Below are 13802 nucleotides of genomic sequence, written 5' to 3'. Positions count from 1 at the left end.
ACCTAGTTAGAATTCTGAAATTAGTCCTTCTTAGTCATGTCACAAATACAGCTATGTGTTGCAGCCTGGGAAATACCACACTTGCCTTCATGGAGCCTTGAAATCGGGCAGTGACATAGATGTTTGAAGGTGCCAATACTTTGTGGGTGACTCGCTTGGGGTTCCCTCCGAAGTCTTGGCATCAGGTCTTGTTGTCAGAATTCAGACAAAATTATAACCTGTTCCTAACAAAGTCAGAACAGTCTGTGGCTTTGCCTGTTGAAGATTTGGTGGCAGTTAGTACACAGACTGAAGGTGCACTGATGCATTGTTGCTCTCTAGTAGTGAAGACTGCCACAATCAGGTCCCCCTGTACTCCCTCTCCCTTGGGTAGATGTCCAAGATCCTGCACAGGTAAATCCTCTCCTGCATGACTTGAAGTTGCCAAAAGGTTGGGTAATGAGACCCATTGCAGGTCCATAAAGCAAATGGTGTGAGGAAGTAGCAATTTAAGCTGCTGTTGGTTATGTAGCTTCTGTTCCTATGCCAGTTGCAGCCAACCAATGGGAATGTATCAGCCTCACCCAGAACTCCTTACAACTGACAGTGCCACCTTTCACAACAACCTGCCCTCCTATGAGGTAAAAGTCACCTAGCAACACCTGACCTCCAACTAAACAGCAGTTTCTTACTAGCCCTGTTGGTAGATATCAATACTGGAGACCATTCACCTCTATCTTTCCTATGTCACTGTTGAGCTTTTTTCCAGTTGTTCTTGACCCTCTCAACAATATCCTGTACTTTCCCCTCATCATCCTGCTGCATCTTTGAATTAAGAGCCAGTGATTCTCAATCTGACATCTCTGATCTTTAACCTGTTTGTTGTCATACTGGAACTCTCCCACTCCCCACTCCCCACTCCATCATCCTTCACCTGCCTTTACATTCCCTTTGCCCTCCTGAGGAGATGATTGAGCTTCTCGCCTCCAATGATCTGCTGTAATTTCATGGATGCTGTTCTGTAACTGTTCTTGTGCCATGTATGGTACAGTTGCCTCACCTGGACCCTGGTACAGTGAGTTGGGAGGGGAACAGATTCCTTCTCCTGTTCCACTTAATTAATTACAACAATTTTGAAATGTAAAGAAATGCGATATTGCCTTATATCCAGAGTTATCCCAAGGGAAGGGCTTATTTGACTAATTGAGCCGCATGCTTGGACCAAAGGCACCTGGAAAAGAAATGCAACGGTGATGTCAATTTTCTGCACGATGTGAAGAAACTCGGTGAAATGACAGGTGACATAAGAAAACAATGGAGAAACAGAAAGTGCTGCAGAAACTCAGCAAATCGAGCAGTATCTGTGGAGAAACAGAGTTGATGTTTCAAATCTGAAATGGCTTTCTTATGAACTATTTTCTCTTGTTAATGAAGGAATGTTTTGGTAGATGTCAGACACTCCTTTGAGACCTCTTGGCTTGCAGCAATGAAGACTTCTCCTGTAGAAACCTTTCACTTGTGATAATAAAATATTCCATTGGGTTTGTAACTCTCAAACTTTGATGACACTAATTCCAGAAAAAGGAGAAGAGAAAAGTCTGTTGCTCCAGGCAAGATGTCTGACTCTGTCACCTTTGATGTCTTTACTGAAACGAGGTACATGTCACTTCCCTTTAGGTTTATAGGTTGTGACTCCAGTCAAGCAACTTGTGTTCTTTGCAAATGCACCATTTCCCCCTGCGACAAATAGTTTCCTTTGGTTTGCTGTGCTCTTTCTTTAAAAATAAATCCAAGATAGATGTATAGCCAGTTAGGGGCCCAGATCCAGCCACTGCCACTACCATCTGACAAGTAGCCCTCACCCAACTGCCAACCTGTCCTCAAGGACAAAACTCACTGTCACCCCACTCCCTCATCCAGCTATCACACTATTACCTACCTGCAGTACAACCCTGTCACCCACCTGGCACTACACTCCACTGCAACCCGCCCATTATTCCCCTCGCACATGGCACTTCTCCACTCATCCACCTGGAAGCCTACCTTCACCTACCTGGCACCACGCCCTGTCTCCCCCTCTGCCCTCTCCTGGCCCCCTATCCCCCTCCTCCTTCTGGCAATCTGACCTCCCACTGCTCTTCTGGCACCCTGTGTTCCCCCTCCTCCTGGCACACTGTTTCTCCCCCCTCCTCTTGACACCCTATCCCTACCTAACAACCTGTTTCCACCTGCCACTTATTTTTCATACTTAACTTCTCTCAGCATTTGTAATGTTGTAAACTTGGAATCCGTAGCCAACATCATAAAACCCAATAAGCTTGCCACTTTATTCCACCAACTGAACCTAACAATAGGGAACAGGCCATAGAATTGTGCAGCACGGAAACAGACCTTTGGGCCCAACTTGTCCATGCCCTCCAGATATACTAAATTAATCTATTGCCATTTGCCAGCATTTGGTCCCATATCCCTCTCAATCCTTCCTTTTCATAAATCCATCCAGATGCCTTTTAAATGTTGTAATTGTACCAGCCTCCACCACTTCCTTGGCAGTTGATTCCATACATACACCATCCTCTGAGTGAAAAAAAATTACCTGTTCCCTTTTAAATCTTCACCCTTTAACCTTTAAACCTATGCCTTCTAGTTTTGGACTCCCCTACCTTTGTCGGGGGGAGGGGGTACCTTGAGTCTTCCTCCCCCCTACCCCCAGCCATGCCCCTCATGACTTTATAAACCTCTGTAAGGTCACCCCTCAGCCTCTGACATCCCAGGCAAAATAGCCCTAGCCTATTCAGCCTCTTGCTGTAGCTCAAATCCTCCAAGCCTGACAATATCCTTTTAAAACTTTTCTGCACCATTCAAGTTTCACAACATCTTTCCTATAGGAGGGAGTTGAGAATTGAACTCAGAATTCCAAAAGCGACCTCACCAATGTCCTGTACAGCAGCAACATGACGTCTAAACTCCTCTGCACAATGCACTAAACAATAAAGGCAGGCATAACAAACTGCTGTTTTACTATCCTATCTACCTGTGACTCTGTCTTCAAGGAACTGTTAATCTGCCCCTTAGCTTGTTTATTTGGCAGCACTCCCCAGAACGCTAACATTAAGTGTATAGGTCCTGCCCTGATTTGCCTTTCCAAATTGCCACACCTCACATTTATCTAAATTACACTCAGTTTGTCACTGCTTGGCCCATCAGCCTATCTGATCAAGGTCCCAGTGTTCTCTGAAGTTACCTTCACTGTCCACTGCACCACCAATTTTGGTGTCATTTTGAAACTTACTGAACATTCTTCCTATATTCACATCTGAATAATTTATATAAATAACAAAAAGCAGTGGACCTAGCACCAATCCTTGCAGCTAGTCATACTCCAGTCCAAAAATCAACCCTCCTCTACCACTCTCTGTCTCCTACCTTCAAGCCAATTTTGTGCCCAAATGGCTAGCTCTCCCTAGATTTCATGTGATCTAACCTTGCTAACCAATCTACCATATGGAGCTTTGTTGAACGTGTTGCTGAAGTCTATAGATAACACCCACCACTCCGCTTTCATCAATCTTCTTTGTCACTTCTTCAAAAAACTCAAACCAGTTAGAGAGACATGATTTCCCCCACACAAAGCCATGTTGACTATTCTTAATCAATCCTTGCCATTCCAAGTACATGTAAATCCTGTCACTCAGAATCCCTTCCGACAACTACCCACCACTGATGTCAGGCTCACCGGTCTATAGTTCCCTGGCTTATCCTTACCGTCTTTATTAAATCATGGCACTATATTAGGCACCCTCCAGTCTTCCAGCACCTCACCCTTGGCAATCAGTAATACAAATATCTCAACAACAGGGCCAAGCAGTGACTTCCCTAACCTCCCAGAAAGTTCTAGGATACACCTAATCAGGTTCTGGTGTTTACCCACCTTTGTGCATTTTAAGATGTCCAGCAGCACCACCTATGAAATATGGACACTTTTCAAGATATCACTATTTATTTCTCCAAGTTCTCTATCTTCTGCATCCTTCTCCGCAGTAAATACTTGGCATGAAACACTGGTTTAATATCTCACCCATTTCCCATGGTTCCACACATGGACAGCTTTGTTGAGCTTTGAAGGACCCTATTCTCTTCCTAGTTACTGTTTTGCCCTTTATTGTATTTGTAGAATCTCTTTGGATTCTCCTTAACCTTATTTATGAAAGCTATCTCATGTCTCCTTTTTGCCCTCCTGATTTTCCTCTTAAGTATACTGCTGCTGCGCTCATACTCCTCTTCGGATTCACTCAATCCCAGCTACTTATATCTGACATATGCTGTCTTATTTTTCTTGAGCAGAGCTTCAATTTCTCTAGTCATCCAGCATTTCTTACACCTACCAGCTTTGCCCTTCGCACTAACAAGATCGTACTGAATTCTTGTTATCTCATTTTTGAAGGCCTTCCACTGTCCAATCATCCCTTTACCTGCGATTAGCCAATCTCAGTCAGCTTTTGAAAGTTCCTGCCTAATACCACCAAAATTGGTCCTACTCCAATTTCGAACTTTAACTTTTAGATCTCGTCTATCCTTTTCCATAACTATTTTAAAACTAATAGAATTATGATCACTTGCTCCAAAGTGCTCCCCCACTGACAATTCAATCACTTGCCCTACCTTATTTCCCGAGAGGAGGTCACATTTTGCTCCTTCTCTAGTAGGCACATCCATATACTGAATAAGATAATTTTCTTGTACACTCTTAACAAATGCCTTCTATGTTTGGTGCATTTAATCCACTACCATTACAACAATGTCATTCTTGCAGATGTTGCGTGGAACAGGTCATTCAGCTGAAGTCCACACCGACTCTCATCCAACCCAGACTTACCACCCCCCGGCCCTGTAGCGCTGAATTTCCCAAGGCTAATCCACCTAACCTACACATCCATGGAGACTATGGGCAATTTAGCATGGCCAATCCACCCACCTGCACGTTTGGGACAAAAACATCTGGAAAAGCTCAGCAGGTCTGGCAGAATCTATAAAGAAAAAGTCTTAAATAATGTTTGGGCTCCAGTGACCCTTCCTCAGAACTTGGAGTAAGTTCTGGGAGCACTTGGAGGGAGCCCATGCAGACACAGGGAGAAAGTGCAAACTCCACACAGACAGTTGCCTGAGGCTGGAATTGAAACTGGGTCCCTGATGCTGTAACGTTGCAGTGCTAACCACCTTGCCTCCCTGAGATAGCTGAGATCTCCATACAAATTTCCTTCTCAATTTCCTGCTGACTATTGCGGGTCCTATAGTACAATACCGATAAGGTGATCATCACTTTCTTATTTCTCAGTTCCAACCAAATAACTTCACAGGATGCACTCCCAGAAATATCCTCCCTGGGTATAGTTGTAATGTTACCCCTAACTAAAAACGCCACTCCCTCTCCGCTCCTACCCCACTTTAGATCCTTCCTATAACATAGAACATAGAACAATACAGCGCTGATCAGGCCCTTTAGCCCTCGATGTTGCACCGACCTGTGAATTAATCTAAGCCCATCCCCCTACACCATCCCATCATCATCCATATGCTTATCCAAGGACTGTTTAAATGCCCGTAATGTGGCTGAGTTAACTACATTGGCAGGCAGGGCATTCCACGCCCTTACCACTTTCCGAGTAAAGAACCTGCCTATGACATCTGCCTTAAATCTATCACCCCTCAATTTGTAGCTATGTCCCCTTGTACAAGTTGACGTCATCATCCTCGGAAAAAAGACTCTCACTGTCCACCCTATCTAATCCTCTGATCATCTTGTATGCCTCTATTAAATTCCCTCTTAGCCGCCTTCTCTTCAATGAGAACAGACCCAAGTCCCTCAGCCTTTCTTCATGGGGCCTGTGCTCCAGACCAGGCAACATCCTGGTAAATCTCCTCTGCACCTTTTCCAATGCTTCCACCTCCTTCCTGTAATGGGGCGACCAGAACTGCACGCAGTATTCCAAGTGAGGCCGCACTAGCGTTTTGTACAGTTGCAGCATGACACCACGGCTCCATCTATATAACATCTGTATTCTAGAACATTAAGCTGCCAGTCCTATCCTTCCCTGAGCCACATTTCTGTAACAACTATGATATCCCAGTCCCATGTTCCCAATCATACCCTGAGTTCATCTGCCTTACCTACCAGGCCTGTTGCATTGAAATAAACGTGGTTCAGTTTATCAGTTGTACTTCATTCTCTCTTCTCCCCCTTATTAGTTTGTAGCACTATCAAATCTCTCTGCCAGGATATTGATCCCCTTACAACTCCAGTGCAACCCATCCTCCTTATAAAGGTCACTAGTACCTATTTCTAACTAATTCAGTCGAACTAGGTCAAGGACAGCAGATATGTGGCAACACCATCATCCGCAAGTCTCCCTCCAAGCCACTTACCATCCTGACTTGGAAATATATTGCCATCCCTTCATTGTCATTGGGTCAAAATCTCAGATTTTCCTACGTACAGGTATTGTAGCTGCACTAGTTCAAGAAGGAAGCTCACCACCGTCTTCTCAGGGGCAGTTGGGATGGTCAAAGATGATGGCCCATCCAGCGATATCCATATCTCATGAATGAGTGGAAAAACAATCACATTCCTGTTTTAGCAGAATGAATTAAACTCATATGGATACTAATTCTCCTATTTAAGACTGGGATATTCAATAAAGCATTTAAGACTGATTAGTGTATATCTACATCCTTATTTTTGGGAAGATATAACCAAAGTCTTCTTTTCCATGACAGTCAATATAGGTATTGTAAATCACTGTAAAAACATTGTAAAGCAGCATTTGATAATGGGTTTAATGATGCCCATCACATTTTGATAAGTAAAATGGAAGCATACCATATTTCATGGTATTTTACCAAATACTGTTTAATCTAAAGTAAAGCAAATCTTAGTGAACAGTTGTATGTGAATTAATACAAATTATAATGAGGAACTGTTCAAGTCTCAAATTTAACATCAAGCTCGGTAAACTAAATTTTTGTAAACTGATGATTGTGTTAGTCATGTTAGTGTTGAAAATAAAGGCTTAATATAGCTTACATCTGTGGATAGGCAATAAATGCTGGTCCAGACAGTGATGCCCACACCCTATGAGTGAATCTCCAGCTATACAAAAGCCTGGTTTGGCCACATCTAGAGTGTAGTGTCCAGTTCTGGTCACCTCATTACAGGAAAGATGTGGAGGCATTGGAAAAGATACAGAAGAGATTTACCAGGATGTTGCCTGGAATGGAGGGAAAGTCTTAAGGAGGAAAGGTTGAGAGAGATAGGGCTTTTCTCTTTAGAACGACGAAGGATGAGAGGTGACTTGATAGAGGTGTACAAAATGATCAGAGGTATAGATGGAGTAGACAGCCAGAGACTTTTTCCTAGCTATTACGAGGGGGCAGAGTTTTAAAGTAAGTGGAGGTAGATACGGGGGAGACGTCAGAGGTAGGTTCTTTACTCAGAGAGTGGTAGGGTTGTGGAATGCATTGCCAGAGTGGGTAGAGGAGTTGGCCTCATTAGCGGCATTTAAGCGGCTATTAGATAGACACGTGGATGATAGTATTAGGTAGGGTGGAGGTTAGATAGACCTTAGGATTAGGGTAAGCTTTGTGGGTCAAAAGGCCTGTACTGTGCAGCACTGTTCTATGAGTATAAGAAACCATAGGTTAGAAGTACAGTCAATAATCTGCAAGATAACTTTTATGTATTTCAGTCAGTACATATTGTGGAACAATAAATGCATAAGAATGGCATCAAGGAGTGGAGGTCCCAGTATAACTTACTCAGAGCATAAATTGTGTAAGGAAACATTTGACATCGTAGCCGTAGACATGCAACATCAGAGTGCAATAAAATGACATGCAAAACAGGTAGTAACTCAATTCTTGAACTTGTCAGAATTGGATTAATATTAAAAACAACTAGCTTTTAAATTTTAAACCATCAAACATAAATTGAAGTCGGTATGCCAAAAAGATTGACAGAAGTGGGGGGTGGGGCAAAGTGAAGAGTTTAGTACTGGACCCGAGAGAAGAAACTCACTGATTTTTGGGATTTTTCTTTTGGGACCTGCTGTGATCCACATAATGCAAATTTACACAAAGTGCTGTTTTGAACTGCAGATGGAAGCCAAGGTCATTCTCCTTAAAGCAGAGCACATTTAGGAAAGATTTAACTAAGGTTTTCAACTGTCTACGGTTGTGATGTTGTAGAAGGGGAGAGGTCTCAGTAACTTCAAGGCAAAGATGAAGATCGTTCACCAAAGAATCTGGTGGGACATGAGGATTTATTTACTGCATCATACAGTCCAAGAGGATGTTGGATGCAGATTGTAATTGTTAAAAATGAATTGGATAATTAATTGGTGTAGAAACATTTGCAGCTCTGTGGGGGAAGGGCAGGGTGTGGTTCTTTCACAAAGCCAGCATAATCAGGCCAAATGACCACCTGCACTGAACAATTATTTGAACTGTTTTGATAGTTTCCCCATCAGAGACCCAAATTTTTGTTATTCTGCCTCTGTCCTTGGGGACCCCCTTACAGCACTTTGACTTTGTGCTGAACCTGCCTTTGAATAGGAAGGGTCTGAGAAAGGGTCACTGGACCCGAAACGTTAACTCTGTTTTCTCCTCCACTGCTGCTGCCAGATCTGCTGAGCTTTCCCAGAAACTTTGTCTTCGTTCCTGCCTTCGAATATTCTATTTCTACCTGCCTGTCTTTCTCCTTTCTGCTTGCACTTCTTGTTCAGTGCTTCGCCCCTTCTGGAATTTCCTGTCTGATGTTCTGTTACTGTAGGTTCACAACTTAGATGACAATTTGCATTTAAAATCCAAATTGGGAGGAAATGCAATGAGGAAAATAGCACTCTTACTGCCTGTGAATTGAGTCAGGACTATTTTATAGAGCTAAATCTGGACAAACTGTCTTATCCATTCACTCATAGGTGCTCTATCCTGTCTAATCTTTTCATCACTCCTCATTCAGTCTACAAAGAAAGGACCCTCATGTCTTATTCTCTTAATGCAGGTCTGCATCCCACTTTTGCTTCAGGATAAAGTGAGCCTGGTCGAGGCCTATGTAGCTGACTGTCCAGGACTACAACGTGCCTTGTTGCAGCTGCTGGATTCCTGGTGCCATTCGATGGCCAATATTGCAGACATCCAAAGGTATGGTCAAGTCATTGGATATCTCCGAGTGCTGCTAACAGCTCCTCCAGTTGGTGTGCTCGATAAGCCCAGTGCCTTAGGTGGTACTGCTAGCATTGGGTCATGCAGATTTCACTGCTAGACTGTGTTACGCTGGTTGATCTTGGAGAAGGGATGCTATGAGGAAGTTTACTGCCCCTGGCCTGACAATGGAATAATCAGCCAAAGTAACCTCATCGTAACTTCTGCTTCAGATTTCAGATGCACAGATGCTAGGAGGTTAGGTTTGGAATGGACAGTGATGTAGTGACTTTCCAATAGTTTTTCCACAATCTCTAGGTAGAACAAGGGTTGAAAACATGCTTTCAGAGAGTGGAGGCTTTAAAGTTGGCCAATCTGTATGGAACTATCAGCCTAGTGCCAGTATAGCTGCCAGCATCAGTTGATCATGTCTGCTTTGATGTGTCACTCAATGTGACCTTGTAGTACTGACATATCCCATTGCATAATATGTCCATCCTTGTAAAGTGACTTGATGCATTTTCTGATGTTAACATCTTAACAAGACATGGTAGGTACAGTCTGGTTAGTTGGGCAGGAAATTAGAATTTAATCTAGACAAATGAGATGAATTTTGAGATGTACAACAAGACATGGAGCTAGATGGTAATTGAGACCATACTGAGTACTAGGGAAAAATTAAGGAGTTTTAGAGAGTATATCCAAAATCCTTAAAGGTAGCAGGACTGTTCAAATAACGGAGGGAAAAAAAAACATCTTGAACGCTTTTTTTTTATACACCAAGGCATTGAACATGAAAACAGGGAAGCTACATTATTGTACACAATATTAGTTAGATCACTGATTGAGTACTGCATGCAGGTCAGTCACCGCATTGTAGCAAATGTGTAATTACACTGGAGTGGGTGCAGAAGAAATTTAAGGTGATGTTGCCAGGATTGGAAAATTTTAGTTATGTGGAAAGATTGATCAGTGCGATGAAAAGTGTACAGCATTTCTGTTTTGGGACTTAGATTACAAAATAGATGGAGATGGACGTGAGTCAGTTCTATGAAGATTTTTTTTAAAAAACCAGCTAGAAAATTATTTGGAATAGTGACTTCAGTACGTTATTTCCAGGAAAGCATGCAACTTCAGTCAAGTACATGGAAGGACCTTGTGTATTGGTTATGGATAGATTGTTTATTATGAAGGGTCTAGGCCCAAAGCGTCAGCTTTTGTGCTCCTAAAATGCTGCATGGCCTGCTGTGTTCATCCAGCTCCACACTTTGTTATCTCGGATTCTGCACGATCTGCAGTTCCCATTATCTCAGATTGTTTATACTGTTGGGTTTATGACAGATTAAACACATTAGTCCATTAGATTAGCTTTGATTTTAGAACAGAAGAGTCGTGGAACCCCTATGCATCCCACCTAGACCTACCTCCACCCCCCCCCCCCCCCCCCCAATACCCTGTTGCTGTAACCATACATTTCCCATGAGTAATCCACCTAGCCTGCGCATCCCTGGACACTATGGACAATTTAACATGGCTAATCTACCTAGCCTGCACATTTTTGGATTGTGGGAGGAAACCGGAGCATCCAAAAGGAAACGCGCACATATATGGAGAATGTCCAAACTCCATACAGTCACCCCAGCATGGAATCAAACCTGGATCACTGGTGCTATGAGGCAGCAGTGTTAACCACTGAGCCACCGTGCTGCCCCAAACTTAAGATTTTTGTTCAGAAGAATCAGGAGTTGAATTTAGAATCAAGGTTCAGTTTTCTGTAAGCAGTAGAAGCAAATTACAGTTGATGAAAATTAGTCACTGAAGTTTAGTTTCTGAAGCGCCTAAACCGGGAGCGTTGGATATAAGTATTCAGGTTATTAGAACTGCTAAAGCTGCAACCATCAGATTTGTGAAAGGCTCATGATACTGGACTTGGAAAAGAATTGAAAAATTGTCTTCTTGGTCTAAGGAAAAGAAGGTGGGAGGAGTCAGTTATGGGAAAACATGATGTCTTGGGAGAGTGACATTTCTCTGGAACGGAATATCTGTAAAAGAATAGTGTTAGGAAATTTTGTTTTGCTGTGTGTGGCATGGTCTTCCTAACTGTAGTAAAAGGGAGACAGTGGTATTGTGGAAATCTAACACTCCGGGCTAATATTCTAGGAGCATGGGTTTGAATTCCACCATTGATGGTTGGTGAAATTCGAATTTAATAAAACTTCTGAAATAAAAATCTAGCCCAATGACTACCATGTAACCATTGTCGATTGTCATAAAACCCATCTGGCTTGTTAATATCCTGAATGGAAGGAAATCTGCTGTCCTTGCTTAGCCTGGCCTACATGTGACTTTAGACCCATGGTAGTGGATAGTGGATCATAATGGACTACAACAGAGGAGGCTGACAAATTACTAAATTGAGCTTTATAAAGTTATGAGAGGTTTAGATGGAGGATGATGTACTTTTACTCGAGCAGAGGCGACAAAAACTGTGGGACACAGATTTAAAGTAAGTGGCATAAGGACTGAAGGTGATATGAAGTATTTGGTGGAGGATGTTAGTAAGAACCTAGAATCGCTAGCCTGAAAGGAAGAGAGTGGAAAACGTTTGGCACATTTACAAATTACCTGGATGAATCTCCTTGAAGAGCCCATGATTCAGGACCAAGTACAGCTCTGTGGGATTAAACTGGGAAGCTCTTCATTGACTAACATGGATAAGATAAACTAAATGACCTCCTTCTGTACCATTATTTCTTTACCAGAAGATTTTCTATCAATGTTTAATATTGTGTAATATATACCTCCTGCACAGTCCCTCCATTCCAACTTCAATGCTCCTTCCTTTGTCCCATTGTTCCCTCATCCCTCCATGTACTGAGCTTCCCTGCTCTCCTTCACCATCCTCCTGTCCATGCTGCCCCTTTCGCTCCCCACCCTCTTCTGCTCCTCACTCTCATCACTTCCAAGTCACCTGTGTCTCTCCCTCCCCTCCTATGCCCCCTCTCTCTACCCCTTGCACCTTGCCACCCCCACCCATGGCCCCTCACTCCTCCCCCTCCCACCCATGCCCCTCGCTCCTCCCCCTCGCACTGGTGCCCCTTCTCCTTCCGCTCCTGTGTTACCTGTGTAGCTGGCGCCAGTGTATCCCAGTGTTCTCAGTTATATGCCTCATGTAAGACTAGGAAAGAACCTGTTCTCTTAAAAGCGGTCTAGGCCCGAAACGTCAGCGTTTATGCTCCTGAGATGCTGCTTGGCCTGCTGTGTTCATCCAGCTTCACATTTTATTATCTTGGATTCTCCAGCATCTGCAGTTCCCATTATCTCTATCTCAAGAACCTGTTCTGTTTGGTTTGGTTTAGTAATGTTCTCAAAACCACATCCACTAAAAGTGAAGCTTTGGGAATATTTATTCAAAAAGATTATAAAGATGACCATCACCTAAGCCATTTGAAATATGTTAATGCAGCTGGAGGGTTTCACAGTTCAGTTTTTAACTGCAGTGAGTTTGAGGAGCTGGCAGTCTGTGCCTCTCGGATTTCAAATTGAAATGCAGAGTGCATTCATGCAAAAGATCTGCTGGCTGTTGATCAGAAAGCAGCTCAGCCTTTCCTGCACCCTGTGTGTGACAGGCTAGGATAAAGACTCTCTTTGATCTATCTGATGACTGAGACAAAGAAATTGAGTCAGTGCTACACAATTAACTGATTTGCACGGAGCTTATTTATACAGATTGGCACTGAATTTCAAAAGGAGATTGATTGGAAAATCTCAGCTCTGAAAAAAGACACGGAGGGCGAGTGGTAGCAGCTGCTTTTAGATTTCGTATAGAGGACTGCTGTTATGCTCCAAAAGGTGACTGTATTTAAACAGAATTCGAGTCCCCACTTTTATGTGCAAGCTTTATTTCATTTAGCCACAGTCCATAAAACTTTCACCCAATGATTACTACGTCTCCATATTTATACGACCAATTCAATCCCAGTTAACTTTTCATTAATATATCCATCACCTGTTCCCTCATTCCACTTGATCTCAGACATTCCTTCAGACCAATTTAGATGAGAACAGATTCCCAATTTTTTTCTCTTTTTAAATAAATCGATATCTAATTTTAAAAAGTCAAACACGCAAAATGACAGACTGTTTTCATTTTTATCTTTATGTGCTCGAGTTCTTTTTCCAGTATGTTCAACCGTTCCTTAGAATTTGTTGAATTCTTTTCTAAAATAGTTAGCCAGCTGCTGCTATCCACCCATTTCAATTTGGGGATCTCACCATTCTTTATTGTCGTTTTTAAAAATGAAATATTGATCCTCATTCCTTTTTTATTCACTGCCTTTCATGAACATTGATAATAAATCACTATGGGATAATGTACCACTCAATAGGCTGCTGAACCCCTTTTTTGAATTTCATCATAAAGATTCCTTTATGCTGCTTCTTATGTTGCTAATACAATGTGACAGTGTCAGCTTTTAACTAAATACAACTCTATTTTAATAAGTTGATTATCAAACTGTATATGGATCATTCAGATCATATATATATATTTAACTTCCAGGCTTTTTCCACTGTGCCTCATTTGGCGGATGAATAAAAATATTCCCTCCCAAGCTGGTCTCCATGCA

General features: G+C 42.5%; 1 protein-coding gene across 3 annotated transcripts in view; it reads left to right on the top strand.

Annotated features, from left to right (window-relative positions):
- The window catches only part of exd3 (exonuclease 3'-5' domain containing 3), a 644822-nt gene that overhangs the window by 344445 nt on the left and 286575 nt on the right, over positions 1 to 13802 (top strand). For all 3 annotated transcript variants that reach the window (XM_059638357.1, XM_059638356.1, XM_048558801.2), the window contains one exon: positions 9035 to 9174. In XM_059638357.1, the coding sequence (XP_059494340.1) occupies positions 9035 to 9174 (140 nt within the window). The remainder of the gene's footprint in view (positions 1 to 9034; positions 9175 to 13802) is intronic.

Source organism: Stegostoma tigrinum, chromosome 29 (assembly GCF_030684315.1).
Source record: "Stegostoma tigrinum isolate sSteTig4 chromosome 29, sSteTig4.hap1, whole genome shotgun sequence".
Classification (NCBI taxonomy): Eukaryota; Metazoa; Chordata; class Chondrichthyes; order Orectolobiformes; family Stegostomatidae; genus Stegostoma; species Stegostoma tigrinum.
Note: the sequence above shows the minus strand (reverse complement) of the source record. Positions and strands in the feature narration are given on the sequence as shown.